The 17,652-nt window shown below is 42.9% G+C and overlaps 1 protein-coding gene across 4 annotated transcripts; it reads right to left on the bottom strand.

The window, feature by feature from the left end:
- Positions 1–2,716: 2,716 nt before the first annotated feature.
- Positions 2,717–17,176, bottom strand: LOC139145130 (serine-rich adhesin for platelets-like). Of its 4 annotated transcripts, none has more exons than XM_070716091.1 (6): positions 16,978–17,176; positions 13,644–14,759; positions 6,100–13,198; positions 5,196–5,283; positions 4,095–4,188; positions 2,717–3,448 (listed from the first exon to the last, which is right to left on the bottom strand). In XM_070716091.1, the coding sequence occupies exons 2-6, from the start codon at positions 14,713–14,715 to the stop codon at positions 3,384–3,386; spliced, it is 8,418 nt and encodes a 2,805-aa protein (XP_070572192.1). In that variant the 5' UTR covers positions 14,716–14,759; positions 16,978–17,176; the 3' UTR covers positions 2,717–3,383. The 4 variants fall into 4 exon arrangements, with proteins under 4 accessions (XP_070572192.1, XP_070572193.1, XP_070572189.1 ...); XM_070716092.1 differs by lacking the exon at positions 16,978–17,176 and adding an exon at positions 16,714–16,826; XM_070716088.1 differs by lacking the exon at positions 16,978–17,176 and adding an exon at positions 15,808–16,063.
- Positions 17,177–17,652: the final 476 nt, after the last annotated feature.

The following is a 17,652-nucleotide window of genomic DNA, read 5'->3' as shown; positions in this document are numbered from 1 at the left end:
GATGGAAACTGGTCTAGCCAGAAACAGTGTGATATCCCCGTGGTGGCACTCTCGGAGAAAATGCGAGCCCATGGGTGTACCTGAAGCTATGGAAAAGGGGGGAGTTTTTTGGTTCATCATCTAGGTCGGTGAAAACATGAAAGATATTTATTTGCAAAAGTTGATTCGTGAAAGTATTAGAATATATCTATGAAGTCTGGCAAATAATTTTCTCAGATGTATAGCCATGTCAGCACTAAATTTCCGTTTTCATGTACACTCTTTTCCCAAAAGAAAATTGCCATACAACTGATTTAGTACCTTTAACTCTGAAAGTAAAGGATTTCGACACATCTCTTTCTGCAGCTGCTGTGGTGATACATGATAAAAGGGGTCGGATGTGCCTCACGCATTTAATAATATGTATTTAAAATTTGTGTAGGTACTCAGCATCCCGAAATTGAAGATTTGAACTTTTGCTCAAACTTTCGTCAAGCAAAATATCAACCATTCTCTTTCAAAATCAAGGGGTCAACATGCAAATTTTGGTACTAGAGAAACAAATTACCGGATATTTACCGATATTGGCGCATTTATGTTTTAGGAACCTCTGTCGAGGCGGATGCGCTATTTTGCGGGTTGCGGGCTGCGGGCTGCGGGTTGCGGGCATGAAAAAATGTGTTATTTTTGGTATCATTTTCGCTAGTAGTTAGAATAAATGCTAAAATAGTATCTAGATGTATTTGTTTATGGAATAAAAGCCGTGAACTTCTTGAATAATGCCGTTATTTTGGCTTACAGCTGGTAAAGCGCCACCAACGTCAGAATAGTCCATTTCCCATCCAACGTTCGCCGTTGCACAGCGCACTGCCGATCGAAGCTTTCGAAATGATATGCCTGAACACGGATGAGTAATAATATGAACACAAGACAGATTTCACAACAACTCGATCGCTATATTAACTTTTTATGTTATATTTAGGATGGATAGTTTAAAAGTAAGTTTCGGATCGTTGACAGCACATATGAACTGGGAAATGAACTTCAGTTCGTTGAAACTCGGACCCCGACACGCCTAATAATTTGTTACTTTTTCATAGAATGCCATGCCCTTCTCACACTTCAGATTAGTTCGTTCAACCGCCGATAAAAGCACAATTTTCAGAATCGTTTTCAATGCCGTTTAAAGTTATTTTATTGTGGTGAACACGATAATAGTCCTAGGAAACTTTTCATAGTCACGCTGGATCAAATGCATATGGACCGACTATCATATTGCAGGTGCAAGTCATAGAATACGTTCATGATATTAGGAGATACACAATTATTGAGAGCTGCAGAACACAAACTCATCTAAAAATATTCCTATTAGATCGATTCCTGAAAATAAGTCAACGCACCGGCGTGTTTTTCCTGCTGAAATTCTCGCGTAACATGTTAGCGGAATGTCGTTCTCTGCGGTCGCGACCTCGGTTGAACCGAAACCGCAAAGTAAACTAAGTCCTTTGTTGTACATCTTTTTCTTTTTAAAGATTTCATGAAAAATACACGGCATTTAAATACACATCGCTTCTACGCTTTTTGAAGTCAAATCTTTCCTTACAGATTGCATTTAAGTAGGCATTGTTTAAATTTCTGTATGTGTTGCCCTAGAACCGAATTGTGAATATATGCATTACAAAGAATTTACTTCCTATGGCCTGATACCAGAAATGTAACAATTTTCATTCCGCGATAAGTGGCGACATTTCCGAGGCGCGAATCTTTTTTTTTGTCAGTCTGGTATTATTTCTCACTCACATCCATGGCAAGAAAGAAAAGTGATTTCAGATCCTAAATTATTTGTAATGGCCAGGCAGCTCGGAATAAATAAATTGGTCCTCGGAATCGCCGCTTTTAGTTTAGCAGATTTTGATTTTTTTTCAGAAACATGACGTATTTTCACCCACTTATTTAGTCCAAAAAATCAATTTTACAGCACATATGTTTTCAACAGCCTTCAAATGTACAGTATTATGTTAAAATACACCATATAGTTGTGTTTCATTAATTTTAACCATCTTGACCTGATGTTGAAATATGGACTTGGCAGGAAAAGGGATACTGTACGATAGACCTGATCATGATTATTGATGATAGACACCTTCTAAAGGTTTTATTTCTTATATACTAAATGCCATATTACATATATTAGAAATCTAGCCATAATTCTAAAAACCCGCAGCCCGCAGCCCGCAACCCGCAACCCGCAGCCCGCACTTTAGCAGATACCCTGTCGAGGGGACATACCACAACAATAGTTCGGTCATCTCAATCAGCTTCCTATTTACTACCACGCAAAATCTGACTGTCAGCTAATCCCAGATATAATCCCAGGTAAAATAAAAGAGGAGGGTGTATTGCCCTGCTATTTATCTCGAATGTTGTGTCGGAAAAGCAAATTTCAATTTTTTTTTAAGGTTCAGTTTTTCTACCTATCGTAGTGTTTGCCTGGGTTTAACGTAGACACGAATCAAACAAGTAGGGCTTCAAGGCTGATCGATGGGTTAACCGAGAACCATATGCATTCGTGGGCAGGGTAGTCTGCTCAATCAATCGATCGCCTGCTGGTGCTCTGCTCTCTAACGCAACTGAGCAACAAGCAGGCGATCAATTGATCTAGCAGACTACCCGGCCCACGAACAGTGCCGACAACCCATTTTGTTGGGGCTCGTACTCTTTGGGACGGCCAAAGTCGTGCAAAACAAGATGGCACTTTATTTATATATTAAACTGTGATTGACAAATTTATAAAATTTCCAACGCTAACAAGGGCGCTGTGCATATGGATACTGTCTTAATTTTGTAAACCGATGTTGTTCATCGTTAAAACTTCATTGCTCATTGTCATTCTTACGAACTGATAGGTGTCATCTAAGAACAATACTACACTTGTGCATATCATTTTTTTTTTATTTGTCGATCACACACCAAAGTCCTTGTAAGTATTGATTTACTAGCAGAAAATGACTTCTTGCAAAAATAAATAAACAAAAACGTCAAAAGGAAGGCGTCGATACGGAACTTCTACATGGTTACACTATAGAAATCTTCTGGTTGAAAGCAAATAGGAACACTACCGTGGAGGGCGCTGTAGAACCCGAACTGCGTCCTTCTGCAAGTAGCAACTGCGAGAATAAGACAGGCTCGTTCACATGCTGACGAATGTACTTTTTTCACAGAGAAACACTGAGCATTGCAACATCGTTTTCTTTTCATTCGTTCAATAAAGTGATACTAGTAAATGTCTGAAGAATGTCTTCCATACAAACTTAGACGACAGATAACAATTTCCAAAATTCTTGATTTGTGTCCCCTTACGATTCGTTTAGAAGGTAGAAAGTTCAATTATCACAGTCAATTGGCTAATCTCGTCTTGGTGAATTTTGAATTGCTAACATTGCGATCCATAGCTGCTTCGGGTGTCCAGCTGTGAAGTAAATAAACGGGTGAAAATATCAGTATCACGAATCAAATATGACGATACGGATGACTTGGGAGCTCGAGTAATATAGTCTGCTTTGTATGTATTGTAGACATAGCGATGCAAACACACTGAATGTACTAAGTTGTGATAGCAAGTTGAAAAAAGGCAACTGATAGCATTTTCCTCGTAATATATGAAGGATGTGTGTGTGTGTGTGTGTGTGTGTGTGTGTGTGTGTGTGTGTGTGTGTGTGTGTCAGACAAACATAGACAGAGACAGGCACAGAGACAGAGTTTACGCATGTATTCTTATGTCTCATCAGCTTAGTTACACCCTATGATATAACTGAAAACAGAGAAAATGAGCTGAAAAGAACTAAATCTAGATTTTACTACTTCATTTGAAAACGCTGATTCAAAAGTGGGGACATTGTAAACCATGCCACAACGAGAGTTCAACATCTATTGAAAATGCACTAACATTGAAAATATGCATCCTAATTAATGTCGACCATTGTTGGCAACACACTGAAAAGGCACCGAACGTATATATATGGAACGAGCCTTTGAATTATAGATGAGTGACTGCATAAACTGAAAGCCCCAGCTGACAGCCAGAATTAACGAGAGAGAGAAAAGGCAGCATTTACCTTCAACACGTATGGTATGGAATTCTTTGATTTCGCTTGGTCGGTTAGTTATAACCGTGCCCGTTCTGCTAGCAATCTGGCGGATGTTCTTACCCTGGATAAAATGATACCATGCGAAGAATTGAATTACTAGTAATTCCTTCCGCTTGTCGCTTGCTGCCTTCACGATAGCTTTCTATTTATGTCGATAGCACGTAAAGGTTAATTTATTTGTTGTGTTTGTGGGAGAGTGGTTGACACACAGGGAGTCAGCGGATATAGAGCAAAATTCAACAACAGTTTGCATTTTCGGGTGTTCATAGGGATGACACAGCTGCCAGAATTTCGAGTGTCATATACCAGAATATGAGTCAAGGATTCAGAAAGACTTGACGTACAAGGCCAAATATATGAATAAATAAATAAATAAATAAATAAATAAATTAGTAAATAAATAAATAAATAAATAAATAAATAAATAAATAAACTTTGCTGTTCCGATAACATGGTTTTCAAAAATAGGGTAGGTAGGTCGGCAGGGATTTTTTTTTCCAAAATATTTTTTTTTAAGTATGCATTTTGCAGGGGTTCAGGTCGATCAAACACTGGCCACAACATTTCCAGAAAAACTTATCATACATATAAAAGGAATAAAAACATAAAAGACACCCTCATTCAAGCAAAAAATAATGCCAGGTAATGAATGCGTGATTTTATGGGTTTTTTTCTTTCTTTTTCTTACTTCTGTGTTTACGTAGGTTTAAAAAGTTTAGGGTTGGCAGATAAAAAATAGGGTTGTTCGCCCTATCGGAACAGCACATTTTTTTCTCAGCCTAACAGAGATCATTTCTGGGCAGAATCCTTGATAACATCTACAATTTAGTATCCGAGGCAACACCGCGCATGGTGAAACCTCCGTTAGAAGGACATGGTGATCATTAACTAACACACCAGGCCCGCGGGAGGGTTTCGGTTCAGAAAAAGCATTGCTCGGCATTGCACATTGACCGTTACATTTCCAATTGTTAAACATCGTTCAAAAACGTGTAAGTACCAAGCTGAACCTGGCAGATTGCTTGTCTGCCTTCCTAGATGCCTTGACGCTGTGCGAGTTCAACTTACTTTTCGGCCGATGAGTTTCGGTATGCTGTTGGTGGGATATGGGAACTCAGTTACATAGGGACCGCCGTGTTCTTTCTGGAGGGAGCTTCTAGAAAAAATGAAAAGTATTAAGAATGATTGATCATTGGTTTACAAAAAGCTATAACAACAATACCCGTTTCAGAATCTATTTTCCGCCATTGAACAACCAAAATTTCAATGACAATAGAGGGAGGGGCCGCGAAGAAGATATTTTTACACGTCAAAATATGCCAGTAACAATCTGTCAGGGGGTCACGGCCACTTAAATTCAGACGGGCTCGTGCCCTTTGTGGCTTTTCCTTATATGGCGCGTCGTCTGCTAGCTCTGAATGCAAATTGTGAACACGGTATGCAGGCCAGCTGAGCAGCATGCGAGGAATTCATATGCTATCGTTGTCTCTGTATTCCATCCTCAACTACTATCGATTTACCCAATCGAGTAAAATTTGACACGACTAGTATCACAAGTATACTGTCATCGCACGCAAGACTTGTGGAAGTAAAACATACACTGAAACAAGATGCAGTATGAATTTTCTCAGTATTCTATAATTATTCAGTCCATCATTTTATAATGGTCGGCCTTTCATGTTGAACGAATCAGAACATCACAAAATTTTGTAAGAGCGATCGAACGCCCTAATTCATGCACTGTTTTATGAAATTTCGCGAAATCAAAGTCGGTGGCACAGCGAAAGTATAAAATCTGAAAGTCGAAACCTTGACTCGCTCATTTTTTATTTATTTCATGGCGGAAGTATGTCGTCATAGCGATGACATGACATATCGTCTGAGTTGATGACACAACATTACTAACATTCTCGGTGGAATACTATATTCGTACGAGTGGTATGAGAAAAATGTAAATGAATTCAACCGTTACCCTTTGCTTGCAGAGAGGTCACTGTCTACAGTGGCCCTGTCTTCACTCATTTCTGAAGTAATGTCGTCGTCTTCTAGCGAAACTTGCACGGCGCTATCACAAACTGCGGTCCTTCTCTTTCCACCTTCTCCAAAACTGTCAACTTGCACTCCAATACTTGTCGTCTCGACCTTACCAACTGCCGTCGTTGATGGCGTTCTTGACTTCGGCTTTCTCTTTTTCTTCTTTTTCACAGCACCAACGGCGGAGTCGTGTTCGGGGGCCGTCGCGTTGTCCATGGGGACGCCCATTTCGGATGAAACACTCTCGGGCGGCACTGCAGGTTTTGTTTCTATCACTGGACTCTTGCCCTGCTGTAGACGAGCTAAGGCTCTGACGGCGTTGCTACGGCCCCTTCTGTCAGAGCTGCTGGCGTTGCTACGGCCCTTTCTATTTCTGTCAGAGCTATGACTGTGCGCTCTGGCATCTCCCTGACCTCCCTTATCAAATACCGGCAGCGGTTTTTCAGCAACAGCTGATGAAGCTGCACCACGTGTCGTTTTTTCTCTTCCGTCGGCCTTGCTCACAGCCCTATCAGCATCGAGTGTCTTCCTGGCGGCGGGCTTTTCTTTTTTGATGCGAGGATCACTCGCTGAATCGGGTTTCTTCGACTTCTGTGTTTTCACGTCTTTCGTTTTCAGTGACTCAATCTTCGATAATGGCGGCGATTTTGGAAATTTCTTGTCCTTTTCAAGCTTGTTTTTACTTCTTGATTTGTGAGTGGGACTTTCACTGTTATCAATAGATTCCCCCCTTTTAGTGACCTCTTCTCCTCCTGTTTCTTTCTTTGAAAAATCTTGTCCATGCGACTTTTTTTTGGTACCTTTCTTCAGTAAACTGTCGTCAGGTTTACCTTTGACGGTCTTCGCCTGTTCGTCAACATCTCTATGTGCCTTCCCCGCCTCATTTGTTTTGGCTTTGATGATTCCGCGATACGCTTGTCCTGATATGACCTCTTTATCAGTAACCGCCGATTTCCCGCTGTTAGGTGTCATCTCCTGTCTTTGCTCGCCTTGTTCGTCCCTCTCACAAACGCCCTTTGCGGGTTCTGCACCATGAATTCGGCCCTCGGTTGACTTTTTCCGCGTATGGCCTACATTTTCAGCTGCGCCATCTTCGCTGTCTCGGCTCAGGTCCTTCTTCTTACGCGGTTTTCGACGGCGTTTTATCGCATCGTCGTCATAGACTTCGGGTTGACTTGACCCCTCAAGGTCGCTATCGTACCCGGATGGAATAGGTCCAAAATACGTTTCTTTTGTACTTGGAGTCTTTGTTTCGCGTGATTTCTGTCTCTTGACATTTTCAGAGCCAATTGTCTGATTGGCATCGTCCTCGGAGTCTCCTTCCTCTTCTCTATCCATGGTAACCAGCTCAAAGTCCAGAAACTCGGGCGGCTTGTCATCCTCGCTCAAAACACCTTGATCAACGGGTGCGGAAGTCGACATATCGTCGACGGCAGTTTGCTGCCCATACCTGCAAGTTTCATAACCTGTATTGATATTCATTTCGGATGACCCAATTAATTTTATCGTTACTGCCTTGTCCGAGTTTTCTTCTGCAGTTTTACTCGGTGGGTTCAACGCTTCACTTTGTAAATTTACAGTCGTTTCTGACTTCTCCAGAGGGGTTTCTGTTGTGTCGCCATTCTTGTCACCGTCAGATTTATCTTCATCTTTCGATTTGCCAAAGTCGGTCGGCTTGCTTTCTTCTCCGTGAACGACAGTCTCAGAGTCCGCGGCGATTTCCTCATCGGTTTTCATGGCACTTTTACCATCTGGAATTTCATGGGTATCTTCTGTCACCGTCGCTTCTGTTTCTGCTTCTGGAAGACTTTCGTTTTCTTCTCTGTTTTCATCTTTGATAAATGTATCATGATCGGCGTTCTTGACTCTGATCGGCTTCACAATATCGCCTCTTCTTATGGTATCAATGTCGTCCATCTCATCGGCACTTGCCACCACCATCACAAAACCATCTCCTACAATTTCGAGCGAGTTTTTCTTGACTCTGTTATCTTGTCGTTGGCCATTTCCCTTTTCCATACAAAGTGTCTGTGGATTTTGGAAGACCGTTTTCTCATCTTTTGCTGTCACGTTTCCCGGTTCAATTGCAACGTTTTTGCTCTTTGAAGATGATGTACTTGCCTCCTCGCCACTTGTGTCAGTGAACTCCACATTGCCCTTGGTCTGATTGCTTTCGTCGACGTTTACATTTTCGCCATGGTCCGATGCATTGTCTTCGCTGGCTTCAGCTTTACTTTCAACCACCTGCTCCTCTGTGGTATGGGACTTGTTTCCCTCCGCGCCTGTAACAGAATCGCCCGTTTCAGTCTGTGTGTCATCCAACTTTGCAAAAGCAGGCTCACATTTAACGGTGTCTTCTACAGCATCCCCTTGTTGATTTACGCCTGATAATTGACCTTCCGACGGAACTTGGTTTTTATCTGTTTCTATATAGTCTTGGACAGGCGCGAGTTTTGTTTCCCTTGACATAGCAATGTCCTCTCCATCACCTTCATGCTGTAGATTCTCACATGTGGTTGTGTCGTCACTTCCCTGCAGAGTTTGATCATCACCTTTCACCGACTTGTTGACCTCTGATTCTGTCTCCGATTCGTCTTTACCTTCAGTCAGAACATCAGCAATATCTTCACACACGGCAGCTTGAACGGCTGACGATTCACCTTCGGGTAATGTCTCGTCAAGTGTCTCAATGTCAATTCTTGGAACTTCCCTGGTACCCTTATCAGCGTCTGTATCACTCTTCTCTGACGAGGGACACCGACTTCCGTCCACAGCCGATGGTGTAATGTCTGGTGATGATTCTCTTGAATCAGCATCGGCTATAAATTCCACCTCTATTGTTGGAACTTCCTTCTTATTTACGTCTGTATTTGAAATTTCTTCAGTCGTTTCTGGCTTATGTTCGTCTATAAACATCTGTTCTGTGGTGGGTGTTGTTTCATCTTCATCTGATTCTACAGTAAACTCATTTTGCTCTTTATCAATATCAGCCTTGGATTGACTTTCATCTTGACCCGCCGACCCGATTAAACTCGTTGGTTTATTTTCATTTATACCTGCAGTCCATTCTGGTTCACACGAAAGGGGTTCATTTTCATCAGCTGAGGTCTCTTCACTGACGGCTTTCACTTTACTTTCATTTTGTCTTGACCCTGAAACTCCAGTTACAGACCCGTCATCCTCAACCTTAGCATGTGACTCTTGTTCAAGTGGCTCGACACGGTTGCCCTCTGTGGTGACAGTTTCATCATCAACTGTGGACGAATTGTCATCACCTGCAGAGAGGTCAGTGCTTGCCGTACAATCACTCTCCTCTCCCTTGGCATCTAAATCTTCATCATCTGGTGGGGACTGGTTTTCATCTGGAGATGTCTCTGTGACCATGGTTTCCCCTTTTCCTTTAGAGTCTTCCCTTGTAACATGCATTCCGAGGCTAGCAACCGCTGGCGCAGCTGCTGGGGACTGTTCGACCGGAGGAGACTGAGTCTCGCTGGCGCTAGCCTCATTAGTGACATCTACCAGTTGGCTGTTGCTCGCCACAAACTTTTGAGGACTTTGCGTTATTTTTCCAACATTTTGGATCGGTGGAGACTGATTTTCGTCCGCTGTAATTTGAGCATCAATCTCCGCTGGCGGAATGTCATCTCCCATCGATAGTTCAGTGCTTGCTGTAGAATCGCTTTCAGTCAACTTTTTATTGATGGCGGCCGATTGGTTTTCATCATCAGCTGACGAATCTTCAAAGCAGAAGGTCGCAACTTTTTCATCTTCACGTCCTGTTGAGACCCCCTCTGTTGTTTGGGCTTGTCCTTCAAGTGCAGTTGTGTCAGTTGGTTGAGTCTGACTGTCATCGACACTGGACACTTCTGTTGTGGTCGTTGCTCCACTTTCATCTGCAGTTGCAACTTCTTCGAAGAAGCTAGCTTGTTGTGCACTCGCTGTTGAGGTTCCATCATCCAATGTGAGCTCATTTTCGTCTACCGTTGGCACTCCAATCATTGGGGATGTATCGGCCCTCTCTGTATCTGTCGCTTGTACTTTTTCAATTTGTTTAGGGTGACTTTCAATGCTTGTTATTCCTTCACAAACAATTTCCGGTTCACTTTCGCCGGAGGTTGACATTTCGGGGCTAGGTTTAGTTTGACTACAGTCAAATTCAGCAGTCTGTACTTCGTCCATTGGCGTTAAACGATCTTCACTCGTTCGAGTTTCCGCACTAACATCTGCAGACGCTGTGTCATCCGTCGACAATGTAGTGCTTGCCGTCGATTTGTTTCCATCAACTTTGATAGCTAACACTTCATCTTCTGAAAGAGATTGGCCCCCATCTGGTGAACACTCGTCAACATTCGCTGTTACTTCCTTTTGATCTTCGCTTGCATTTGCCTCATCAGCTGACCCACTTTCACAATTGAGAAATTCAGTCTCTTCGGCCTCAGCGTCGGACATTTCTTGGAGTGGCAAAGACTGGCTTTCCCCCAACGTGTGTTCATCTTCGTCGGATTTGCTCGTTGAAAATTCATCCGTATGGCACGATTCAATAGTCTGAGACAACGCTACTGCCGGCGCTTCCGTTTGCTTGGTCTGATATTCATCTGTGATGGACGTCTCCTCAACAGTTGCCGACTGAGTTTCATCTGCAGAAGGATTTTCGGTGCTCAGAGATTCTTCGTCTTCTCGGCTAGTCTGCATTTCTTCTGTCATCTGAGATCGATCACCAAATGCAGTGGTCCCTTCGCCAGCACCTGCAAGTTCACTGCCACTTGCAGTTAACCTTACAGGGATCGACACGGTTTTCTCAACTCCATCCTCTGTAGTGAATTCTTTCTCTATTGGTTTAGGACTGTTTTCATTCATTGTAAATGCTGCATCAACATCAGATAATGGAATGTCATCTCCCGTTGATAATTCAGTGCTTTCTGTAGATTCGCTCTCATCAGCTGTAGCGATCAGCACCTCATCACCGGAGAGGGATTTGCTTTCATCTGGCGGTGGCCTTTCAATATCTACAGTTGCTCCACTGTATTCCATATTGACCATAGAGACCGCCCCAATTATTTCATCCTCCCCTTTCTCGTCGGTCAAATTTAAATTGTCATCAATTTGCGATGATGGATGACTGTCATCCTTAGTTTCACTTGGCACTTTGGTGATTGGCGTAGCTTCAAATCCTCCTTCATCTGCGAAGGAATTTTTCCCAATCGCGGGGGCATCATCGTCTTCGTCTGGGGTTAACAGTTCATGAAGTTGCTGAGACTGACTTTCATCTGTAGACGATTTTTCATGTGTATCTTGTGGTTGACTGTTGTCGAATGCCAATTCTTCACTGATTGGAACAATTTCATCGTCTTGTGGCATCGCCGGTGTGCCAATTGTTGAACTCTGACCTTCAAGGCTGGCTGATACATCGAGTGATGTTCCTTCTTCACTATCTCTCTCTGCACTTGGCAGGTTGTCTTGATTTTCACTTGTAGGGGATGCCTCACAAACAAAATCTGGCAGAGTTTCATCGGCACCTGACACTTCATTGAGTGGTTTATCTTCGATTGCATCCACTTCTACTGTTGGTTCCCGTTCTGCTGGCGAAGGCTGTCTTTCTTCCGAAGATGGTACTTCAGGGATTCCATCTGCTTTAAGTTCATCGCTCACAGTAGGCAAGTCCTGTTGAGATGCGATTTCGTCGCCTTCCACTACCTCTATAGTTTGCCCCGAATCGCTTTCATCAACTCTTTCACTTGACACTTGTTCGGTTGGCTGTAACTGGACTTCATATGCAGTCGACACTTTCATGGATGGCTCTGATTCTATTTCGTCAACTGGAATGGCACTTAATTGTTCGGTCGAGTGGGATTTGCTTTCGCTCTCGGTTGGCACTTCCACGTCTGGTTTCATCTCGGGTTCATCTTCTTCCGTGGTCGATTCACAAGGAGGCAAACTTTCGCCTACAATTGATGCCTCGGTTTCCGTTCCAGCCACATGAACAACCGGCACTTTTTCCGTTTGCTGAAAGTGGCTTTCAGTCGGCGTCAACTTTGTTGCAATAATGTTGTATCCGACCGGGTCCTCGATAACTTCTACAGGTTGATCGTTACTCTCAGTTGTCACTGCTACATCATTCGACTCCGTATCAACTGACTGAAACTGACTGTCGTGAAAATTTGATATGTTAACTCCACTTTCAGTCCCGTCAGGTACTTCAATGCCAGGATATATATCACAAACTTTTTGGTTGTCTTCTGATAACGGTGTGATGGCGCTGTCAGCGCCTTGTACTTGTTCTGGCGATTTCTCTCCGGCGTCTTCATCATCGAAATCACCTGATGCATGATCGGTGCAGTTGCCATGTGTGTCTCCAGCACATGTGACGTCATCACTCAAAGCGCCCGATTCGGCCACAGTTTCGGCACCTGTGTTTTTATCACCAGCTTCTTCCGCGTCACTGTGTATGCTGTCGGTGTGTGAGCGATAACATTCTTCTGCCACAATTTCGTTATCACCTCTCTCTCTTTCCGTGTCCGGTGTTTCGGTGTCTTTATCATCTAACACGGCAGCCTTTTCGGTGACGTCAGTACATGAAGGTGGATAGTCTTCCCGTCGATAAAGCGACTCTTCTAACGTCGCTCTGTCGTCACTTCTGGCATTTAGATCGTGCAAAGAAATGAATTCCTCGTTCCCATCTTTGTCTTCATCTGCGCCGACAGGGCTTAAGTCCGCCCGTCCATCGATATCTTCATTTTGTGGGGATTCATTTTTATCGACTTCTGGCATTTTCTTTGAAACATATCTGAACTCCGAAGTGATGTCCTTTACGTTCAAATTTTCACAAACTACTCCGTCCTTTTGTTCTACATCCTCCTCTCCTGCCACTTGCATTTTATCAGAAATCGTCGCTTCGTTCAGCACACTTGTTAAAATTTCTTTGCTCTCATTTTCGCAGGCAGCGCCTTCTCCGTCCTCAGAACATTCGTTCGAGAGGGCGTCCTCCGTTTCGGTCATATTCACGTCACGTTCTGTGCACGAAGCGAGGGTGAGGTCCCCTGCAGGTCGAAATGATCGAAGTAAGTTTAGCATGTAATCGGCAATTATTAAACCAATAATGAGGTTAAACTTCGATGATGTCATGCCATGTCATGTCACACATGGCTGATTAAAATAGTTAAAAATCCATCTGACACAGACGGTTTGACATCCATGACACTGCATGCTGTATATAAATTTAAAAATACTTTGAACCTTTGAAACTTGCTGAAGAAATCAGCAATCCGCGACACAGAAATTAAAAACAAGTTAAAGTCGACGTTTAAATATGTTGAATATTTATGAACATAGGCCCGTATTACGTCGCGTTCATATATACATCGAATACTTGTCATACATAACACGGAACAGTTGTGTTATCCATCGTTATGAAGGTTTAATTATCGCTGATGCACGTTTTCTTCATCAGCTGAAATTCAGGCAATTATGCAAAAAAAACCTTACCAATTTCGCCGTCGGCAGCACCGTCTGCCGTCCCTTCTGAACAGCCTACCGTCCCGTTGTCGACTTCCGTCGGTGATATGGTTGTTTCGTGATGTAATCGAATATGACACTCAGTATTCATATCATGGCCTTCATTCCTTACCGCCTTGTCACGGCCAATTCGGTCTTCAGAAGACAAGTTTTGCTCACTTTCAATCTCCGAGTTACTCAAGGAATGGCAGCTTTCCTTGCGTCTTTCCGAGGTTATCAAAGGTGCAGTGTATTTTTCATGGGAAAGCATTTCGTCTCCAGACTCAATTTTACTGTTCACAAGATTCGACTGTTCGAATTCTATGCGTGCGTCAGCTTCTTTGGAATTCGACGCGCCTACTGCCGCGACACGCGCCTCTTCCCCAGTGGACGCGCAAATGTAGGTCGTTTCCACATTCTGATCATGCGCGACACTCGCACCAGCGTTTATCAGGGCTTCGGCCATGAACGCATTATCGACAGCGCCGGCTGAAATCGATGAATCTTCCTTGCCGTCCATCAGTGGCGAAAGTTCGTCGTCTGATTCAGTGTTTTCATTTACGGTTGATACTTGAAAAATCAGAGGATCTCTTTGGTGCAAAAGAGGCACATTTTCACAATTTTCGTCTAACTCCCCTTTGTCATTTTCGCTTTCACATTCACAATTTTTCTTTCCTGCAAAATCATCCAGTTCTATAACTTCCACAACGTCGCCTGTCGCACCTTTTCCAATCTTTTCCCCCGACTCACTTGCGGTTCTTGATGTCCGACTGTCTTCCTGCCAATCTTCCACGTTCGGTTCGACTTTGCTCATTTTTTTCACACCGCAACATTTCGATCCCATATCTTCCGAATGTTGGTTATCGTTTGCGGACTTAGGAACACTACTTCTACTTTCCGGGTGTGTGTAAGTGTCCTCGCTCATATCGGAGCCTCCGTGGTGCTCGTCATCCACGTCGCCACATGTTTCACGCTTGGCTCGGGATTTGTAGTATTCAAGAAGGCCTGTCACTGCAACAACGGTACCCAAAACCAATGCCGCCAGGGCCCGCGCAAGGACCATAAATAACTCGCAGCTGTTTGCTAACACCGTGCGTCCGAGAGAACCTGACAGAAAAAGCGAAGAAAAGTTTACTCTGATGGAATGAAAAAAAAAATAAAAAAATAAACAAACAAACCAAAAAAAACAACAAAAAACAAAACAAAAACAAAACAAAAAACACAAAAAACACAATCATTCAGTTAAGTGTCTTTACACTGGTTTGTGATCGTTCAAACACCAGCAGTTATCGTATTTCATATTTACCGTTTCCTACATAACATATCCGCTGGACATGCATGTATTAACTCATGACGTTTGTTGCAGTGAAAAACAGACGGCGCCTTCGATCGGTGCGAATTCATCATGTTCGACCTCACCCTTTACCGAAATTGGGTCAACTATACAATTTCATATATATTCTTACTGATCCGTCGCAGGACTTTCGCTGTTTTACTAAACTGAGCTTGGATTTAAATAAAACGAAAGAGAAACTTGATATGTGACGCTGTGTTATCAATTCAGGGACCATCATCATGTAACCTTAATCAGCGGAATAATATATCAAATTCTTCAGTTTTCATGTAAATTTGCCAGGCCCTGCAATATCTGATTGAAGTCAGTTTAATTTGGTCTCAAAAAAAACTGTTTCTTCCAAATGTTATGTAGTAGCCTGTCATGCAGTTTGCGTTTCGTGAATATGAAAAATGAGCGTATTTGACGCCCGAAACTTTCCATCGGCAAGACATTCTTTTATAATAATAGGGGTCACATTTTGCTAAAATGTAAAGATCTCACTTGGAGTCACTGCAAAGTGAAAGCCACAAGGTCAGTTGTACATTCTGACGAAGCGTCCGACCACCCATATCACACTACCAGACATGCACACTATTAAATCGCCATCTTCCCCACTATAGGACGTTGAACCCTCTCGTGTCCTTAAATAGCCGATTGGAAATTGTCCACTGCAGGTTAAAGTTATCGCGTTACGTTATTATTGGAATGCTATAGATACGGGACAGTTCATTCGGCCACGTTATATTCGGACATCAATCAGAAAAGCGCACATGTCTCGAAAGCCGCGTGGCGTGCCATTTTAAGAGATCAATTACTTACGACCATTATCCCACTCTGTGTCTGGTTCGTATTCCGTGGGGCTCGGATCGATTATCTCCGAGTTGCTACGACTTTTCAGTCTCGCTTTTACAGTCGATTCTTCCATCTCTCGTGGATATTTCCGTCTCGCCTCTACGGAGTCACATACTTTTTGTTCTCATATATGCAAAGTTTACCCGAAAAATATCGGCTCCTCGTGATTTAGACTATACTACCCAGCCTGCGATAAGCTGTGCCTGAGTATGGAGCAAGCCTCTATTTCAGCTTCAGTTTCATTTAAATCCGGAATATTTGATGAGGCTATTTTTAATTTCCAGCAGGATGTACTTTGCATTCTTTGCATGTCTCGTCGCATCCCTGTCTCCTCATGAGGGCGCGCTTCGGCATCATTGGTATTCTCCATCTTTGTTTCCCCGACGCGACGAAATACTTCAAATATGTATGATCTCACATGGCAATGGAAAAAAAAATATGCCCATCTACTTCAGTTGGCGTGCGCATGCATCCGTTTTAAGTAATACTTCTACTATTGCTCGTAAAACGTCGAAAAAATCGGCTTCATTCCATCGTTGGTTATATGAGCAATACGTACCACGTGCTGTTTAAAATCTCTCAAGATGTCTCAACTGTACATCATCACTCTGACAGCTTCAGAATGCAAATTTTGCATACAGTGGTCGTTATTTCGTCTTTACCATGGACTTGGAAATTAAATTTATGAGAAAGAGAGAATTGATAGTATGTATATTGCGAGTGTTTTCGGTATAATATTTTCGGCCCGTTAGCGATGTTATTGACGCACGTTACGAGGGAGACACCTCCCTCTCTGCAAAACTCGTCTCTACGCTACTGCACGAATTTTCATTTTTTAAAAACACAATTCAGTGAAATAAATTGCTCTCTTACCTCTCTGCTGCAGCGCACATATATTGATACGGATGCTTCGAAATTATTCCAGCGTAATTACACTTAATTTCTGTAAAGAGGTCACAAAATGTGACAGGCTCTGGTTTACAGTTGCATTTTATCGCTCTTAGAACGATGTTTAACAATTCTGTGACATCACCCACGTGTCCCCCGAAGACCCGGCGAGGCTGGCCTCCCTTAAGCAAGCGCAGACGCTCACTCGCGGCACACGCAAACCATGGTCGGTGAAAATAGCTCACATACCTGAATCAATTTATCATCCTTTCTTCGATATCAGGTATCACCTCTGTCTTGGACATGACAGCGCGCACTAGTAACACTGGACAAAAAGGGAAGAGCGATATCAACAATGGCTAGGCGTCTTTCCGACCGCTACGCAGGTCTTCCGCCTCTAGATCCGATCTAATGACGTCATCAGCTTGCATTTCTGAGAGTTTCAAAATCCGTTGTTTCATGGACGTCATGTAGACAATGGTGACGCTATGAAAATTTGCATTTTGTGGCTCGTAATTAATTGTCCATCACCATTTTTCATCAATTATATTAGGAATATGTTTTCTACGTCTCTTTTGCAGACATTTCAGGGCGATCGAATTACATCGGGTAAAAGGCACATATCAAGATCAGAAATATCTTTGCCCGAGTACATATTTTCTCATGAACAGGATATTATCTCGTCAACAGATAATACAGCTGATTTACGCTGTGATAAATCATGGACCGAGACCTATGGAATCCGGAAATGCATAGAAATCGAAGTGCAGTTCAAGTTTGCATGGAAATTTGGAAGGAAATGCGATCTACGGTGATTGTCTAAACCTCTCTTTGTTGGGCTCAAATGTCTACTTAGGACCCGGATTGTGAACTTGTATGTATGTGTGTATGCGACAACAACAACAACAACAACAACAACAACAA

This window comes from Ptychodera flava, chromosome 12, assembly GCF_041260155.1.
Source record: "Ptychodera flava strain L36383 chromosome 12, AS_Pfla_20210202, whole genome shotgun sequence".
NCBI classification, from domain to species: Eukaryota; Metazoa; Hemichordata; class Enteropneusta; family Ptychoderidae; genus Ptychodera; species Ptychodera flava.
This window is presented reverse-complemented; position numbering and strand designations above follow the sequence as displayed.